Source organism: Anabrus simplex, chromosome 1 (assembly GCF_040414725.1).
Source record: "Anabrus simplex isolate iqAnaSimp1 chromosome 1, ASM4041472v1, whole genome shotgun sequence".
Lineage (NCBI taxonomy): Eukaryota > Metazoa > Arthropoda > Insecta > Orthoptera > Tettigoniidae > Anabrus > Anabrus simplex.
This window is the reverse complement of record NC_090265.1, coordinates 316,532,899-316,554,213: the sequence shown is the minus strand read 5'-3', so window position 1 is coordinate 316,554,213 and position 21,315 is coordinate 316,532,899. Positions and strand designations below refer to the sequence as shown.

The 21,315-nt window shown below is 40.2% G+C and overlaps 1 protein-coding gene across 1 annotated transcript in view; it reads right to left on the bottom strand.

The window, feature by feature from the left end:
* Nucleotides 1–8,862: 8,862 nt before the first annotated feature.
* The window catches only part of RpS3A (ribosomal protein S3A), a 38,597-nt gene continuing 26,144 nt past the window's right edge, over nt 8,863–21,315 (bottom strand). The window contains exon 6 of the mRNA XM_067134823.2: nt 8,863–9,082. Coding sequence (XP_066990924.1) covers nt 8,942–9,082 — 141 coding nt within the window. The 3' untranslated portion in view covers nt 8,863–8,941. The remainder of the gene's footprint in view (nt 9,083–21,315) is intronic.

Here is a 21,315-nt window from a genome sequence, read left to right as displayed (position 1 = left end):
ATGGGGTAGAGTGGTTAGCTCTACGCCCGGCCGCCTTTGCCCCCAGGAATTAGCCTGGTACTCATTTTTGGTATAGGCTGAGTGAACCTCAGGGCCATATGCACCTCTGGAAGTGGAGATCTCATTTCTTAATTTTTACGACTTCCTGACGGAGATTCGAAACACGGGTACTGTAAAATGCATCCTGAGCCACACACTGTCGCTACTAATCACAAACCTATTTTGTACCTAACATAGCGGTACTACGCGCAATTAAAAGCGACCCATGGTGCTCCCTGCCTGATGGTACTAATTACAAGTAGTCTCATGGTTCTAATTTGATCCCTTGGTCGCTCCTTACTACAGGCTGGGGATACCGTGGGTGTATTCTTCGTCTGCGTCCCCCACCCACAGGGGATTGTGTGTTTGGTCCGCGAGAGGTATTTTATTTCCCTCAAGTCCGCCGGCAAGCCGGTTAGGACACCTCCATCCGCCACCTGGGTGTATCACCTCCCCACCCTGCAACGCCAGCGCAGTAGGTTCGTGGGGCTTTAAGGTACAGCCCCAGCATTTGCTCGGTATGAAACTGGGAAACCACAGAAAAAATCTTCCGGGTTGCCGACGGTGGGGTTCGAACCCCTCTCCCAGATGCAAGCTCACAGCTGCGCAGCCAACTCGCCCGGTCTCTCTTCAAAATAACCGACATCCACGACTTACGTGTCGCGTACAACTAGACACAATTGCACATTGCACCACGATATACCAAACTACCTAATTATAACGCGAATAACAGTGTAATTACAGTACTTCCTTCGTCATCAAAATATCCATAAACACGAGCAGTGGTCATATGACATTGAATGTAGGGTCTGATAACGAGGTACACCTACCTCGAAAGAATTGGAGCAAACTCAAGCAATTTAGATTACACATTCCACTCATGCGTAATGACGGTTGCATATGCAGCAAGGCGCATCTTGCCTCGTCTCGAGTTTGAATAATGCACGCCTCTAGTATCCAGGTAGGGGTACCTACAGTAGCCGTCAGTTTCTGTACTTAGGCTATTCATTCTTGTACATACCAATGCATAACAATGCCAGAATGCCTATCCTTTGTAATTGTGTTATACGGCGTCAAAATAGACCTCGGCAGAAATGAACGCCTTATCGCTTGTTGACACACATTTTACGGAATGGAGAAGGCGCCTTGTTTGCTATACGCATATTCGGCACAAACAGCATTCAGCTCCGACTACCTGTTGGCTTACGACACGCTGCTCGCCACACAATGCGGGGACAACGCTCTCGAGATCTCTCGCGAGAAATAGCACCTGCGTTAGTCTCGAGAAATTTTGAGACCACGTCTCAGACTGCTTACACATTCCACTCGTGCGTATGCCTCGTCTCGAGTTCGAATAATGCACGCCCCTAGTATCCAGGTACCTGTACCTGCAGTAGCCGTTACGTTCTGTACAAAAACCACTCGTTCGTGTACCTACCAGTGCATACAATGCCGAAATGCTGTTATATTGCGTCAAAATAGACCTCTGTAGAAATGAACGCCCTAGTCGCTTGTTGACACGTATTTACGAAATTGAGAAGGCCCGTGGTTGGCTATTCGCATACTCGGCACAAACAACGGTCAGCTCCGACTGACTGTGGGCCTACAACACGCTGCTCGCCGCACAATGCGGGGACAACGCTCTCGAAATTTTCCGCGAGAAATAGTACCTGCGCTAGTCTCGAGACCTCGTCTCAGACTGCCCATCACTACTTCTTACTACCATTCATTATGAGAATCACAACTGGGTGGTGTGTGGCGATTTGAAAGTGTTGGGTATGCTTCTAGGACAACAGACCGGATATACCAAGTTTCCTTGTTTCAGCTGTGAATGGGACAGTTGTGCTCGTGACAAACATTGGGAGCAAAAGCAGTGGATCCGAAGGTTGGAATTGGTTCCAGGGGACAAAAATATAAAATGTGACCCTCTAGTGGGAAGAGACAGAATACTCTTGTCACCTCTGCACCTCAAACTGGGCATAATGAAGCAGTTTGTCGAAGCATTACCTAAGTGTGGCAACTGTTTCAAATATCTATGTAACAAGTTCTCCAACCTGTCATGTGATAGGCTGAAGGAGTGTTCAACGGTCCCGATATTCGGAAAGTAATGCTAGATGAAGGTTACCTTAATGAATGCTGTGGAGCGAGAAGCCTGTATTGCCTTGAAGTGTGTGGTTAAAAATTTCCTGGTAAACAATCGCAGCCCAGAGTATGTCGACATATTGGAGAATATGCTGACGAAGTTGAAAATGCTGGGATGCTCAATAAGTTTGAAGTTACACTTTTTACACTCTCACCTTGACTTTTTTCCTCCAAACCTGGGTGATGTGAGGAACAGGGTGAAAGGTTCCATCAGGATATAAAGGACATGGAACGACGATACCAGAGAACTTGGGTGATTACTGCTGGATGCCTCACCGTGAGCACACAGAAATGTCCCATAAGAGCAAAAGCAGGAGCCACACCATGACAACTAAACACGGAATGAATTACGTTAGTGCACGTTTTTACCACATTCTCTGTATGCATATTTCAATATGTTGTTGGTTTAAACTTTTATTCTAGTTCAGCACGATTCACGTGCCACATATATATATACTTCAATATGATATCACTATTAACAACGTACACGTTTTGTGCCAAAACTGTGGGTGATACAATATTCTCAGTGTCATTTTTAAATTCAGGAGGCAGAAATACATAAAGTACACCTACTTTTGTGAAAAAGTTTTTTCCGCTGTTGCATAGTGTAATTGGTTAATTTTGCTGACACGGGGACTGGGTGTATGTGTCGTCTGCATCATTTCATCCTCATCACGATGCTCAGGTCGCATACGGGCGTCAAATCAAAAGATCTGCATCCGGCGAGCCGAATTTGTCCTCGGACACTGAAAGCCACACACCATTATTACCACCATTCCACAACACTTCTTTAGATTCGCAAAAATTTTGTCTGCGTATCGCTGCACTTCCTTCCGCCATATTGAATCCGTTACTCGCTCATAGAAAGTTTATTAATTTTAATTACCATCTTTGTCAAATTCATCAATTCAATTACCTCTCCACTTTTGATTCGATCTACCCGCATCTATTCTTTCTCAGCTTGTTACTGTCCATACACGACTCTTACCAATTCCTAAATGAATATTCGAAGTAAGCAAATTTCTTTTCTTCCCTGCTTATTATATGTATTCCATACTTTTGCATTAATTACAGTCAAATGGAGTGAAGTGGGACAGTTTGAACTTGGTGCCGTTTTCCTGTGCTGCAGTCTATAAGTTAGGTTTGAAATATATTTAGATGCTCAACTGTTTGCTCAGACTGCGAAGGGAGGTTATGTGCATAGCCACAAGCGTGTTTGTATTGTAATCCTGTGTATATCAGAGTTCAAGAAGCTTTACAAGTGAGAGTGTTATTATATGTAAAGTGATTTGCTACAAAAATTAAATAGCCTCACTTCAACAGTTTTTCTTACACTTTTTTTTGTTCAGGCCCTGAAATTCACAGGGCGAAGTGGGACATGGTGCGAGTGTACAACAAAGTTTTTGGGAATAGTCAACTCTTCAAATACCATGAAAAGGACACGAATAGTGCTTTAAAAGAATGTAAAAGTACAGGTAAAATGTTGCAGGTTGCAGAAAAATCTGACGTACCAAAAACGATTTTACACAACAGATTGAAAGAAAATTTTGTGACGAAGCCTGGTGGTCAGTCTTGAATGGCGAAGATGAACACAGAATTATTGGTGGGATTTTACTTTGTGCTAACTGGAGATTTCCATCACAGACACATGACATCAGTGATACAGTGCAGGAACATTTAAACAGGCAAGGCCGTGTTGTGAAAAAATTCAAAGAAAACAGGCCCAGAATTGACTGGATCAGTAACCTCCTCCGTCACCACACAGCACTTACCCAATGTCTGTGCAAGAATGTGAAAAGGGCTCGAGCTGGTGTCACAAAACACACACTTCAAGCTTATTTCAATAATCTTAGCAAGACTTTGGAGCGCATATCACTTTCAAACACCATCAATTACGATTAAACCAACTTTATGGATGATCCTGGGGTATGCAAAGTTGTCGACATGTGGAAAGGATCATCGATCCCAGTAAGCAGTCCACAAGTGTAATGTTTGCTGCTTCTGCAAACGGTAATTTACTCCCGCCTTTTGTTGAATACAAGGCACTTGGTCCCAGTTCAGTGTCTGGTGTCTATCCTAGGTGGAAGGAAGGAGTATTTGGATCAGAGTATGGTATGAACAAGTTTGGTTGGTTTGATATGCAACTGTTTGGAGAATAGTTCATGAAGATAGCAATGCTTTATATGCGTAGATTACAAGGAAAGAAGGCTTTGATTAGAGATAATCTTCCAAGTCATGTTTCAGATCATGTGATCAGGGCATGCAGTGAGAATGATATTGAGTTTGTCCTCCTACCACCAAACTCTACTCACCTCATTCAGCCTCTTCATGTCTCTGTTTCGACCATTGAAGGAAGTTTAGAGGAAAGTGCTAATAGACTGTAAAAAAAACATTATGGATGTGTACCCCAAAGTGGAATTCCCTAATTTGCTGATGAGGTGTGTTGAAGCTGGAGCTAACATGGAGGCCAACATTCTCTCTGGCTTCAAAGCATGTAGGATTGTTCCACTAGATCCAGAAAAAGTTCTTTTAAAGATTCCAACTGAATGTCACGGATAAAAAAAAATGTGACAAGACGTGAATGGATGTTCTATCTGAAAAATGTGCTGTTGCCAGAACAAGTAGCCCAGCCAGAAGTAGGCGCAGGAACCATTTGGTGCCTCCTGGTACAAGCATCTCCGCAGAAGACATGCAGCCGAAGCAGTGTACAACCTCGGTCTCATTGACAAATCAAAGAAAGGATAAGAAGAAATCAAAATCTCGTAGAAAGTTTGCTTCCAATTTGCCAGAAGTGCCTCAAATCAATGAAAACTGGTATCCGGAATTGTTTTTCCAGGGGTCAAATCGTTGATAAGACCAGAAAGAGATTTTATAATTGTGAAATTTGTCACACAGGAAGATAGAAGTTTTCTGTGTGTGAAGTAGTGAGTGATGAATCTTCAAAGGATTTTACAACAGTAAATTTTTAAAGGAAAAAGGATGGCAAGAAAATCGTTCATTCCACTTTCCTAATGTTGTGGACCAGGGTGATGTCGCGTATGGAAATACGGAAATACAGTGGAACGTCGATTATCCGTTCCCGGAATATGCGTTCAAATTACGTGGTCCCGAGAGCATTGTAATTAAATCACGTTGTAAAAGTCCCGCATTATCCGTTCCTCGAAGAAACGATTTTCCGGATCAACCGTCCAGAAATTCCAGTCCCATCAACGCTAAATCCTCGATCAATCGTTTTTTAATAAACTGTATCTCACAAAAGGACGGCTATGGCATATTTATGGATCTTGGCGTTAACGCCCCGTCACTGCGATAATTAAAGCAAGTACTGTACCGGTACTGGAAAAGCGATCGGCGGTGAACTTGCATAAGGGACCATCTTAGCATCGCATTCGGGTGGTATTGTTTAGAAAATCTCGGAAAATCATAAAGCAGAGAATGGCAACAACAATTGCAAGGACACGGCGCATTTCGACAGCTCTGCTTGAAGACGGAACGAGTTTCGTCAAATGTTCGCACTTATAAAACGTCCATATTATGTCCAGGGTTAGATGTTTATATTTTTACTTTTTTCGATTGTACTGCCGAAGAGGTTTTTGGCACTTTGCTCAGGGCACTGCAGAGTAACTGGGCTTTCAGGCAGGAATCGAAACTGCTTCTTAACACAAATTCAGTATTTTTGATATTATCGTTCATGATTGTGTTAGCGAGACCAAAACACATGTTGCACCTAAATGTAATTTAAAAAAAAGAAAGCCATGGGAGGTCTTGGAATTGCCTATTACTGTTTAGGTCCTAATGTAAGATTGGGAATTTTACGTTTTCGTGTTAAAATACCAAAAACCGCAGTCGTTTTATCTGCGCACGTTACATTTTAAATGGTTGGTATAATTTCAAACTCTTACTGACATGTGCAGCCAGCGCGCTTTCCAGATCACGAATAACCGTAATTTCTGAAGTTTTGATATTTCTTTTATCTTTTCAATTTGATTGGATTTGTGACGCGCAGAACTGAATATAATGCATATAATGCATTCGAGAACTTTTCAGAAACGATACTTACATTCGAAACCATGTTTTCGAGTTTAACATAACCTTTAAAAGTCGACGTAGGCCTAATTTGCGCGGAACGAGATTTCCAGAAACTGACTACGAACAGTATACCGGAGACCAAATTACAATGAAAGATTAAGAAATGAACTGATTTCGCATTCATCTTGGGTGCTTTCGTATCTAATGTGCTTTATTTTATTAGACGAGAGAATTAAAAACTACTTGTGGTCGATTGTCGTTGGGCTTGGCGTTATTAGATTTTTCGAAGAGTTTGGCTAGCCTAATCAAAGCCGCTGAACTGAAAGAAGTTTTCACGGGAAACTGACGAAGATTCCCCTGTAAAACTGAATATAAAGTATCGAGATTTTGAACTCGCGTACCGGTAATTAATGCGGTTTCGTGGTCTAACATGTCCGCCTCACATCCAGAGGCACGGGTTCGACTGCGACCAGGTCAGACAATTTTACCTGGATATAAGTCTGGTTCCAGATCCACTCAGCCTACGTGATTACCTTTAATTGTTGAGCTATCTAATGGTGAGTAGGCGGCTCCGATCTACAGAGCCAGGAATATCGGCCGAGAGGATTCGTCGCACTGACCATGCGCACCTCGTAATCTGGAGTCCTTCGGGCTGAGCAGCGGTCGCTTGGCAGGCAAAGTCCCACTGGGGCTGTAGTTTGGTTTGGTTTAGGAGTTTTGTAAGATTATAATTATACATATTTCATTTTTGTGATGTTTAGCCAAATTGTTGATGGTTTTCATTCATTCCCGGATTTTCCGTTTTCCCGTATTGTACGTTTTATTTTCAGGGTCCCATGAAAAACGGAGAATCGAGGTTTCACTGTATTGTGGTATGCCTGATGAAATATACAGAAAGGATGGGTCGATACACCTTTCCAACTGTACATGATTATGCAGATGTGTCAAAAGTGTGGTAGAGAGTTCATATAGAGTAGCCTTATGAACAGAAAAATGGTGCCATACATTTTATGTTTGTTTTAAATTATTTTGTAGGTACCCCATTGGACAGTTGAAGAATTTTTTAAACAATACATTGTTTTATTCTTTCATATTACCTCATGATTACACAGTGAGGAAAGATGGGTAGGCCTAATGTGTATTTTACTTTGAATAAAATGAAAATGTATTGATATCATCATCAACCTCTTCACTGAAATCATTGCACATGCATTTCAGTGCCCCAGTTTACCCCAGATGAATATGAAATGGGACAAGATTATTTCCTTGAAGACAATTTCCTAATGTAATATATCCATAATCACCGGACTTCATTCAACTGCAATCCATTACCTTCATTTTGGATTTATTTCCATCTTGTACTCACCAAGACTGTCCATACTATTTAGTAATTTCTCCAGATACTCGGCACTCAAATTGAATAAAAGTATCATCAGTAAATCTCAATTTAGATTTCCTGTAAAAACCAACCCCCATGGCACTACAGCCCTTGGCCTACCAAGCGAGCACTGCTCAGCCCAAAGGCCTGCAGATTACGAGGTGTCGTGTGGTCAGCACGATGAATATTCTCGGCTTTCTAGACCAGGGCCACCATCTCGCTGTCAGATAGCTCCTCAATTCTAATCATGTAGACTGAGTGGACCTTGAACCAGCCCTCAGGTCCAGGTAAAAATCCCTGACCTGGCCGGGAATCGAACCGGGGGCCTCCGGGTAAGAGCCAGGCACGCTACCCCTACACCACGGGGCCGGCTTAATTTCCTTTACTTTTCCAAATTTCTATTTGATTTCCTTCATCACCTGTTCTAAGTAAAGACTGAAAAGGAAAGGGGACAAACTGGAGCCTTGTAACTATTTCTTGATTGCTGCTGCTATTTCATAGCCTGCGATTCTTTTTGTACAACTGTACACAAAGCATCTTCCTCAGCATCTAATCCCAATCACCTTCAGAATCATAATTTACTATTTTCATAATTTCCCAGTTTAAGTAGCTTTAACTTTGTTTTGGGCACTCCCACCTCTTGAGATAGAATAAAGATGTACATCACAACTTGCAAGTGTTGATCACGTGGAAGCACCTTTAGAATATCAAATAGTGTGGTCCAATCAACATTATCGAATGCCTTTTATAGATCCACAAATGCCACGTACATAGGCTTGTCTTTCTTAATTCAATCCTATGAGATCAGACAAGTTTTCAAGCTCAAGAGAAACATATGTGCAAAACTTTAAACAACCTTATTTTCAACTTGCATGCCTCTTTTCTTTAAATGAAAAATGAAAGTATGTAATAAAAACAAAAAAATGCCTTGATCTTACTCCGGTCAGTGTGCCCACCACATATCCCAAGTGCTATCTACACACCTATCTAGCCACCTATCCATGCACCACACCCGGTGCACATAGCCTTATGGAATTACACCTTACAGATCTTTGGTCTTAATTTGTTAATGACAAAAAAAAAAAAAAAAAAAGAAGAAGTAAAAAATAATATTCATAGGTAAGACGTGGCAAGGAATTAACCAGGTTAAAATATATACACACAAACACAAGTCAAAGGATACTGGGAACTAAAACAAGAAGAGAGTAAAGCATTTGCTAGAAGGCAAATATGAACTTAAAATACAAGAATACAATTCACAACAATGAGAAAAATTCAAAAAAGAACAAGCAGAGATTGATTCACCATCCCTGCAATGGAATTTTATTGCATATTCAAACGTATCTTACAATCTCACACAGATTCTTGCACAGGGGGTTCATAACCTTCAGGTCGATCAACTTTTGCACCAGGTTCGTCGGTGCCACCTTTGCCATCACCATGTAGCTCCAACAATTTGGAGAGCTCAAAGCGAGGCTTCTTCAATACTTTCACCTAAAAATAGAAAAAATTCATCTGACTTACACTGACATGAAAACTACGAAGGAACTCACAGAAGAAACAAAAGGGGGAAAATGAAAGGTCACTTGACATCTACTGAATAAGCGTCAATTTTACAAGGTATAAATCTAGCCGACGAACGGCAAGTAGCTTCATAAGCAAAGCAAGCAAGCCTGTAGTTTTATGTGACTTTGTAACATTGTAATCGTAGCCATGGGATCTCAAATAGGGCGAGACCTCTTATGTTAAGAATCCCACATACATTAGTCAGGATTCAAACTGGGTCCACGTCAGCGAGTATTGGGGTAGAAAAGATTTTTATTTAAAAAATCGAAGAGGTCCGATATAGCGAGTACTGCATATAACGAGAACCCCGTTATAACGACAGTTCTATTCTGTCCTTTCATAATTCCTATATTAAAGTGGGTATTTTCCTTCGGTTACGATAGCCCTATGACAGATGCATCCATTATTACGAACGATTAAGCGCGCACGATTTTTTCCATTACCGATATTTACGCACCCCAGCGCTTATGTTGCATACGATCAATCACCTTCAGTCCAGTCTCCTCACCATGTCCAATAGTGAGCTGTCTAGTCGATATTCGAATGCAATTTTGGAGTCTATTAGTAATACCCGTCAACGGCTGTTCCGTAAAGAAAATTCGTAAGGAAAGAGAACACATTTTCATAATAAATGCATAAATAATGTGTCCGATAACAATTGTTACTTGTTAAAAAATGAAGACTGAATAAATGATGGCTAAATTTTAACGCTAAATACTGCGATTAAGTAAGAATGTGATGCATCTCATGATATGGCAGAGCGCATTATTGATTTCAGAGGTTCGATTATATTTTCTTGTGTCTGGTTAAATATCAGTAAGGCTATTTCCACATAAATTTATACCGAGAAGGTTATCACTTATCTACTGATGCTTGGTATATGTTTTTATGGTGTGCGTGTGTGTGTGTGTATATATACCGTTAAACTGAAGCGTTTTCTCACTATGTGCACTTGCGAACTCTCGCATCAGCATTTGAAGGCGATGTCTGAGACGATTAGTGATACCCGTGAAGTGCTGTTCCAAAAAGAAAATTGGTAATGAAGGAGAACAAGTTTTCACACATGCCAACTTTACAAAACCAAAAATCAGGAGATTCTGATACAAAAACCAGGAGAAACAATTGGTCAAAACTGCTTATTCTACATGTCTTGTGCAATACAGGAGTACTATGGTATGTATTATAACGCTCATCTCAAAACCCGAATGTTGCTAAACGAGCATACCCGCCAACGTTTAAAAACCAAAAATAAGAAGATTTTTTAATTCTTGGATTTCATCACATATATTCCACCACGGTCTACGTGAAAAAAGGTCAGGATAAAAGGCATACTTATCTACAGTTACAATGCGAATTGACCATTAAATTTAAAATCTTAAAAGTAAGAAAACATAAAAATGGTTACAAGAAAATGTACCTAATCACTCTCATTTATGACACTTACATACGAATAATATTTGTCACACCGACACACGCAACAAAATGCATAATACTGTATTTTCTCCCGTTATTAACGCACTTTTTTGAAGAAAAATGCAGGCGAAAACTTTAGATGCGATTCAAGGAATTTGGATATTAACAAATTATTTACAATTCATTTACATTTAAAAGATACATCAAATATAATCCAAACACAATTGGTTCCCCCATTTGCAGTTGTCGTCATGTGGCATACAATTCCGGCGTGAGATTGTTTCTGAAAAGTCAAATAGGGTACATCAGATGAGTTAGACACGTGGGTTTGAAGTACCGACACTGGAAAATGTGCTACCCATTCATTACGGGCGGACAATACGACCTGAATGACATACCAGCAAAAAATGTCCAACACGAGAAGGGCCGAGCATTGAAGAAGGGACCCTGTTACATTACCCCAAACCGTTCGTATACAATCTTGTACGAGTGACGTGTCCATCCACCCTTTTTCTTGAATACGAACGTGGATCACTCGCGGAAATTTTGCTTTAGGCATTGGTTTTAGTTTTAGAACAATGTAAGGTGCAAGCTTTCTGCCATCAGCTGTTACAGCAAGCATTGCAGAACATTGTTGTTTTTTTGCTTCCGGTAGCGCATGCGATAACACTGTATGTTCCTTTCTTATCGATTGTTCGACTTTGTGGTATATGGAAACTGATTGGCGTCTGACCTGCGGTTCCTATAAGGGAGATAAAATATTCCTTCATTTTACGCTTCTCAATCACAAAGCGTTGAAAATGGTTGAAATCATTCATCACTTTTTGGCATAATGTTGTTCTTCGTCGAAGAGAAAGTCCATTCCTCTTCATAAAATTAATTCAGCCTCGGCTAACCTTCAAATACGAGACAATGATTCCACGTGCAGCAGCTATTTCTCATTCTTTAAAATGCAGCATTTTGTGAGAAACGGCTTATCCAACATTGCGTAACAAAATCATATAGTTAAGCAGATAATCCTGTACTTGCGGAAACTTGCCGCTTTTTGGTCCGCGAAATACTTTGCGAGACTTGTTGGCCGCTTGAAGTGCACTTTTGTTACCGCGGTAGCGCAAGTTTCATTTGGACACTGAAACTTGCTGCCCGCTGCTCTATTCCCGTATGTTTCGGCGTAACTGATCACTGCAAGTTCGTATTATGCGTATTAATCGAGTACTGTGGACTGACAAACAATTTTGAGATCACATAATGTCCCGTACGCGAAACACACGTAAAACTAGTGCAGTGGAATTTCTAGCCGGCTAATACAGCACGTTGCCCTGTGTTTGGAATGCCCGTTTTCGCAATAGGAAGCCTGCTACCTGAGTAGTTGGCATCTTTATTTCGAAACGCATCTGGAGCTGAGTGATGGATCTTCGAAGTTGTGGGTGCGTCAAATTCCACTTTGGACCCAAAAATATTGGGATGTGTAAATTATGCAAGGGCGTCGATTACGGTACGCGAGAAAATACGGTAGTTTCCTTTAATAGCCGGTAAAATGTACTTGGAGATAACGTTTGTCATATTTTTTGGCCATAACAAGAAAAGAAAATACCAGAAACTGTCATAGAAATGCAAGGAAAAACACGTGGCCCACAACTTCGACGAAACTACGCACAGAAATGATGTTAACAGCGCGCGAACAACACAATAACAAACTCATTCTTTCGTCCCAATTAACTGAGTCGTTAGCGCGCGCTAGCCTCTTGCTTGCAGGACGATTGCCGGCCCAAATCCCCAGCAGTATAAAGCGCACACCACACGCTGCTGTGGTGAGCGGGAAACAATACACGAAGGTGACGGACGAAACACTCACAAAATAAAGCATCAAATACGCTTGAAAATTAGGTTTTGTAAATTACACAAGCACATAGAATTTATCCTTTATTCTAGGGGAAGAGTATTGGCCGTTCTAGAGGTTATATTAGTCAAAAACCGGAAGTAAAAATAAATCGGAAAATCGCAAGACGAGTTAAAAACCGGAAAGTTTCCAGGTAAATCGGAAGAGTTGGCAGGTATGTACGAGGCCACAGGGCTAAATACAGTAGAACCTCTATAATTCGAAATCGGTTAATTCAAAATCCCGCCTAATTCGAAGAAGCTCTCGGTCCCGGAAACATGAGATACAGTTTTACATGTTACTCAAATTCGAAATACGGATAATTCGTAATTCGAAGTACAATGTCGGCCCCATTACCGAAATTCAGACTTTTAATTCGAAACTGCCTTTACATTTTAAAACAATAGCCTGTTGCAGAGTAATTTCAACTCTAAATTTATCCGTGTCATAAAAGAACGCATGTTCCAGAACTTGGAGGGGTAGATTTCCGCACTTACACTCACTTCGGTGGGTCTACAGCAGGGGGGCTCATTCCCAATTACCGCGTTTTGCTTCCAGCGTAGCATCGCCTCATGCTGACGTATCTTGATTTATCAGATTAACTGCTGACGTGACGTGGAGGTCTCCTATCAGCAGCTGTTGCGGTAAACGATACGGAACTCGCTTTCAGTATAGGTCTATTTTGCGGTACGGTACGCAGTCTTGTAAAATTTTCTGTATTGTGTTGATTGTTGTGTTACGATGAGTAAGGTTTCTAAATATAAAGTTAATTGTGCTATGGCACAATCTTCTAATTAGGGATCGAAAACAACTGGTGTCTTGTACCACAGATTTCCAAAACATGAGTTTAGGCGAGTGTGGGTCTTGCACTGTAAGCGAAGTGACAAATTTAATCCTGATAATGCCAAGGTATGTTCCATACATTTTCGTCAAGAGGATTATGAACGAGATTTGAGAAATGAACTACTGGGATTACCACAGAGAAAAATCTTGCGGGCAGATGCTGTTCCGTCTGTCAATTGCAAATTGGCATGGCGATAAAGCTTCGTGTTCAACCACTTAGCACCATTCCCAGCCAAACAGCAGAGCAGGTAGGCCTATCTGTCTACTAATTTTCATACAATATTTAATAAATCGTAATAAATTTGACCAGCTACGTGGAAGTATGAATAAACTGATTCTGTCATACTATGGTACTGTATACTCGCTAGGGTAGCTAACCTTCGTTTTAAAGGCTTGGGTTCAATTCCAGGTACTGGAACAATTTTTTGAATCTTTTTACTTTGTTCTGTTGTTTGCCAGCAGAACGTTTTATGTGAGAACACCGAGTTACGACAGTATATTAACTTACAACTCTTCACATACTTTGAACGTTAAGTAGTTAGGCTTATTTTACTTAACGATCGTAGTTTCGATTTTATATATGTTTAAAACGTGATCGCTCATAAAGGTTTATCTTCATTTTACAGATTTCCAGTGATAGAGATTTGCATCATGAAGTTAGGAGCGTGAAGAAGCGGGCGCGGCCAACATTAGAGACTTTGTCACCAAAGAAAAGGAAAGTTGACCAGGCAACTAGCACTGAATCGCTTCAAAATGAGGAGATCTTAAAACCCCGTAAGCGGGTGGAGATTCTGGAAAAGGAAAACGCGATTTTAAGACGAAGGGAGGCTGCTCTGAAGAAGCTCAAGGGACCTAGGTATCTAGTCTCAAAAAGACGACAACAACCGTCTCCGCCGAATGTAAAGAAGAGTGTACACAGAGAGGAAGTAGTTAAGATTCTGTCAAAATGTTTTACGCCAGGTCAGATACGATGTCTCTTAGGAGGCAATAAACGAATGAAATGGTCCTCGGAGGACATAGCAAATGCTTTGTCTTTGAGATGGCTTTCCAGAAAAGCATAAGATTAATTGAGGAACCGGAACATTCCTTTACCATGTCGGTCAACCTTACAAAAATGGATTCGGTGCTTTAAATGTAGACCCGGAATTTTAACAGAGGTGCGATATCTACTGAAAGCCAGAGCAGTAAATTACAAGGAGTCTGAAAAGATCGCGGTTTTGACATTTGATGAAATGAATATAGACGGACGCATTTCATACGATTCATCTGATGACCGCATACTAGGGCCTTACAGCAACATCCAGGTAGTGATGGTTCGAGGGCTCTTTGCTTTATGATTTTGACGTGACAATGACGTCAAGAGTTGTTAAGAAACCTAATTTGTAAACTTGAGGCATGTGACATTCATATTGTCGCAGTAACTTGTGACATGGGGGGCAAAAATGCCAAAACATGGAAGGAATTAAACGTACACAAGGTCAAGAGCTTTGTTACCAATCCAGTGGACAATAAAAGGAAGGTGTGGGTGATGTACCCCACCTCTTGAAATTATTGAGAAACCACTTTTTAGATGAAGGTTTGACGTTAGCTGATGGTTCAGAATTTCAGAAGACAATAGAACACCTATTACAAACTCAAACAGGGGATCTATCAACTACACATCATATTAATGAGGCTCATCTGAGTGTAACAGGCAGATCTCGTCAAAATGTGACAATGGCTGCGCCGTTATTTTCCAGGCGCACAGCTCTGGCAGTGCGGTATACTTTAATCAAGATTGCACGTTATAAATTTCATATTAGAGCCTGTATTGTCAAAGTATCAACTTGTGAAAGTTTAGATTTTGTAATTCCACCTTTACAATACTGTAATTGTCTTTATTACAAAGACTACATTAAGTTACACTCGTGAAACATGTTTTGTCCCCTTATAGGACATCTTCAGTCACAAATACAAATACATAACATTAAAAATAAGGCAAGGACACATTAAAATAAGTAAATGCAAAGTCTTTGTATACTGTGACGCGGTGTGATAGCGTCTTGTCAATCTTCAATGTTAAAATGGTGCGGTGTGGACATGATATGAAGCATGAAGTCCAATTAAAATCAAATGTAAAAAACTGTTGTTCAAAACAACTTGTCTATTATAAAACTCCGTAAGTGGCTATGCAAATAAAATTATGTGCATATTGTACATAAAACAGTGTTCTGGTGATGCCACATTGTAATAGATTACTTGATTAGGAGGTGGAGTTATACTGATGCAAGTTGAACCTGATTGTGTGTTGACAATAGGGGCCTAAAAAGAAAAAGATGTCCTATAAGAGGACAAAACATGTTTCACGTCACCTCACGCCCCTCCCCTTACGTCAAACTCCCCTCACAGTCAGTCATCAACGACCTTCGAGCACGTCACTCAGTTAGCCTTAGCACTTGAGGTGGAGTGGTCGATGTAGGACGGGCAAAGAGGTGAGTGACGGGATGGGCAGTTAGATCATATTTTAACGGCATTTCATTCTTCAGTTCATATTTTCTTTTTCTTTTTAGGCCCCTATTGTCAACACACAATCAGGTTCAACTTGCATCAGTATAACTCCACCTCCTAATCAAGAAATCTATTACAATGTGGCATCACCAGAACACTGTTTTATGTACAATATGCACATAATTTTATTTGCATAGCCACTTACGGAGTTTTATAATAGACAAGTTGTTTTGAACAACAGTTTTTTACATATGATTTTAATTGGACTTGATGCTTCATATCATGTTCACACCGCACCATTTTAACATTGAAGATTGACAAGACGCTATCACGCCGCGTCACAGTATACAAAGACTTTGCATTTACTTATTTTAATGTGTCCTTGCCTTATTTTTAATGTTATGTATTTGTATTTGTGACTGAAGATGTCCTATAAGAGGACGAAACATGTTTCACGAGTGTAATTTAATGTAGTCTTTGTAATAAAGACAATTACAGTATTGTAAAGGTGGAATTATAAAATCTAAACTTTCACAAGTGGATACTTTAATCAAGGACGCTGAAAGCAACTTCATCGAGCTAGTCAATGACACCTTCGACGCGTTGAACTCCAGGGCGCCTAAAGATGAAAAGACTCCCCTTAGGAGTGGATACGGCTTAAACTTAAGGAGTCAGGAAAATACTCTGAAGCGCTTTCTAGAGGTGATTACACAAGTGAGATTTGGTAAACAGAAAACTTTACTTCCGTTTCAGAAGGGGTTCATAATATCTATAAATTCTTTTAGGGCTTTTTGAAGACATGAAACATGCAAATATGTCATATTTTACCTGCCAGATTAAACCAAGACTGTTTGGAGAACTTTTTTCACGTGTCCACGGCCTAGGAGTTTTTTACATAAATCCGTCCCCTTTTGAAGTTCGTAACAGAATTCGACTTCTATTACTCACAGGGAGTAATGAAATCCCTCTCTCCTGTAGTGTGTCAGTGGAAGCTGAAAATAATTCATCGCCGAGTGATACGGGTATTTTTCATTCTGATGCTGATAATGAGGAAGATTTCTTGAGCTTCGTAAACAATGAACTATGTATAGATGTTTTTCAGGGGCCATTAACAACTGTACCCGTAGATGAACAGGAAGAAACATTGGAGTTAAGAATGGAAGACTTGAGCCAGGACTTCGAAACTGAAGACGTAATCCAGGATGCAATTAAATACCTTGCAGGCTACTTGGCATTCAAATGACACTCTGTTGATGACAGCTTGGGTGATAAAGGTGAAATGTTTGCCTTGCCACAGGAAGTGCCTCACGACTGGTTATCAATCATTTCAAAAGGAGGCCTTACCCCTCCAACCGAAGAATGGTATCATAAAGTTACGCAGAGGTACACTTTGGCAGTTTTCACAGTATTTATATTTCTAAATGTGAAAGAGTAATGCAGACTTTGACTTCTATAACTAAATCAAAATTTCCAGAACTTCACGAGAATATTGTATCACTGTATGTCAGAAGTAGGACTTTTATTAGAATACGTCACCTCAAAAAAAAAACCATCATATAGATGCTATGAAGAAGTATTCAGCGAAAAAGAGTCGACTGTGGGCAGCTTCAGCTTCTTCAACAACTTCCTAAGTCATCAAGACGTGAGTTTTAAATACAATTAAACCTATAACTATTCCAGTGTTTCTATGTATCTATTGTTCTTACAGCCGGCTTTTTAGATGTAATTACTCAGAGTTTCTTCTATTTTTCTAACAACAGTATTGTATCACTGATTGCAGGTGGTATGTAAAGTACGACTTTATTATAATAATGCCAACCTTTTGATTATTTATAAGAAATTGAACTTATTTCACCTAATTATCGAGGTTTATGCTGCATGCAGGCACACGCTTCTAGCCCTCCCGGCTACGTCAACCAATGAGAGCACTGTGAATGGGAATGGCCTACCCAATATACTCCATCTACCTTGGGTCTATAGCGCGCTTCATGATTGCTAAGTTGAAATCTGAATTCTTTTGTATTCAACCTTTTAAGGAACGCCGTAATATCACGCAACAGGCAGTGTGCGGAAAAACAGAATCCACGAACACTGGCGATGCCGACAGTTGACAAAAAAGCGTGGCTCACATAATCAATTCGTAGGCACCGAACAATATTGTCATTGCCGATGAAACTGCATTGCTTTATTTTGATGCAAGCACAAAATGGTCTTATGGTTTTAAAGAAGAAAGTGCCAGCCGGGCAAACGTACAGGGGTGGGGGGTCATTGTATTGTGTTGCAATGCACATGAAAGCGAGAAACTTTAAACCCTCGTCATAGGAAAGTTCGATAAGCCACAATCTTTTAAGGGTGTCGGGCAAATTCCATGCCAGAACAAAGCATCTAAAAATGCAAACAGTACAGAAATCCAAAAAATAATGCATTTGCACAGGGGAACCAGCATAAAACATAGTATTTAACAGAGTAATTACAAATCAAAATTTATCCGCGTAATGATAGAACGAGTCTTCTGGAACATGTTGTGGTAGCTTCCTGTACTTTCACTTCGGTGTGCCTACAGTGTGCTTCATATTTGCCGAGTTCGAGTGAAATCGTAATCGAAGCGTTTTAAGGAATGGCACAATATCATGTAACAGGCGGTGAGCGAAGCAGAATCCATGAACACTGGCGATGCAGACAGTTGGCAAAAACGCATGGCTCGTATAATTAATTCGTACGCACTCAATATTGTCAACACCAATGCACTGGTTTTTTAAAATGACGGGCCCAAACGGACTAATGATTTTAAAGGAGAGAATCGCCAGCCGGGGAATTGTACAAGGGTGGGAGTCATTGTACTATTGCAATGTAGACGGAACAAAGAGACTTCCTCATAGTAAGTCATCTGAATGATATTAATATCTAAGAAATTTAAAACCACAGTAAGTACAAAGTCTGGAACTTATTTGTCAGGTAGGACATTATCTGATAAATTCTGAAAAGTTTAGAAGGTCCCTGATATGTATCAACTGCATCGTTGAAATGCATACAATCACTAACCGATTCAAATCTATCCATTGAAATAACAGACCCAAAAATTGGCAGAGACAAGTGTTTTTAGAAAAATAGCTTCACAGCCAGGCTTCTGCTCATACTCATAAGTATAAAAAGAGCAATCACAACACGTATACAGTGAAACCTCGTTAGCACGTTCCTCATCAACACGTTTTCCCGCTTAGTACGTCGTAAATTTGATGTCCCGATGCCCATCATATTAAATCTATAAAAAAATCCCCTCACTTAATATGTCACAATTTTTCGCCTTTAGCGCTTAGTACAAACATGCATTCTCCAGACCTGAAAACATTCGTCATCCCTTGTGTACGGAATGTGATTTCCAACAGAGATAAGAGCCCTGGCCACGAGTTGGTCTGAGAAAGTTATGCGATAAGAGGAAATGGCCTTGAATTCTTGAACACCAAGTATATAATACCAATATAATGGTCCGTTATTGGACATTACAAATTTTCCAGCTAACTCATTCTTGGTTGCCTGCGTTTCGCCCTCGTGTGCTCAGTTGGGCTCATCAGTTGGTACTTCAATGAGCCAAAGGGAAAAGAATATTGTATTTGTTTTTTCAAGTTTTTCACATCTTTCAACAGTCTCTTGTTACTTTAACAGGCTCCAGAAGAGAATTTATATTTGTTCACTCGACTTTCTTTTTACACTTTTTTGTGTTCTCCACATCTCCTGAAACACTACACACACACAAAACGTAAAATGTACTAATGTGTAAAGTGATACCATCTCCCTGTTGGATAGCTTTTAATGGGATATTTGATAGTACGTATTCCCGCTCAACACGATTTTTTCGTAGTCTCCAACAAAAACGTACTAATGAGGTTACACTGTATCTTCCTTCGTGACTGGTTTCCAATTCCGCATTCCGAAATGAAGTGGTAAGAATAATCCCATAGATCTGATTGTTTGCTCAGCATATATGTGTTTCCTGGACTATTAGTTACACTAAATCATCCATAAATATAATCTTCAAAATCTTCACACCATCACATTCGCCAACTGCTTCATTCTGAGGTCCTGGGTTCCTTATAAACTGTTCTATTTAACTAACGTAATTAGACAGGTTTCCCATTGAAATGTATTAGCCGTAATGTGCACACTGCCATTCTGTGCACTATCTCCCGTATCTGATTCTGAACCAAACACTCGGCATTTAACGGTCATCCTCATCACTCAAATCACCATCTGCATCCAACAAAGTTTCATCAGAATAAGTCAACTGTTCTCTTAAAACATCCTCTATTTCCATGCTCGATAACCTGCACTTGCTTGTAGAAGCCATATCCACTCATGATCGACGGAATGAGAGACGGCAGGAGATCAGGAAAAAATCTCAAAACAGCTCTGAATAGACAAAATTTATGATTATGGTGAGTCTGGTTCTTCCCTGAGAGGTAATGAAGGAATAATGCAAGAAGTGTGCATGGCAGTTACCAGACAAAAAGTGCTTACCTTGGTGGCAGAGATAAACATTCCTTGAAATATCAGTGACAAAAAACAATCAAAATACAGATCTAATTTGATAGCTCAACCCTTCCGCTACAAGGAGAAATAAGTCAACCTTAACCAAGAGTTTCACGTCTTTATCCAGAACCAGTCTATTCCCGCCCGAGCGATAAAAGTGTTTATCTGGAATTTTTAATGACACTTTTGCGACTGTGCGTTTCCTCTTAGGGTTGAAATATTAGCCGATAGATGCCAGGAGCGTATAGACAGGGCATTTGTTTAGGTTAAGCACAGGGTTTTAGAATTTTTAAAAAAAAAATTGTTCCAAAAGCGTGGTTTCCATGGTGGCGTACTTCATATAAGTTTGTTGACATTGTGAACATTCCTATTTTGCCTTTTCTAGACGCCGTGGAAATATATTCAAAACGAAAGTGAAATTGAGTCACAATTATTAAATAGTGATGATGAATAACCAGAAATTAGTGATGAGTGGGGAAGCGAGGAAAGTGAAATCGTTGCAAGTGAGTGTGAAAATAACCTAAGTGACAGAGCCAACACAGGCGATGAAGTAGATCTTACCGGTACTAGTTAGATTGTTACTGTAAATGTTTATTAGTGAATTTGGCAGTTCAATATTTATAGGAGCCATAGTGAATTATGAAGTAGGGTAGAGAGTGAGTTACAGCTCAGTTGTTTAGCGATCTTAATCGAGACTACTTTGTGCCGTGCCATTTTTGCACTAAAACCAGCAGTTACGGATTTATCTTTTCAGAATCATACAGATATGTACAAAACGACCTCCTGAAATCAGGCATGAATGACTTAATAAACCTCATAGTATTTACATATTTGCATTTTCATGTGTGTTAAGAATAAAAACTACTTTTATAAAAAATAATTATGCTCACAAGTGAAAAATTATCCGCTGGCAACGGTTAAAATACAAACACCTTTGACCGTAACCGCTAGATCGCAGTACAGTACACGTGTACACCGTGCGAACAGTACTCAGCACTCCACACTGTCTGGT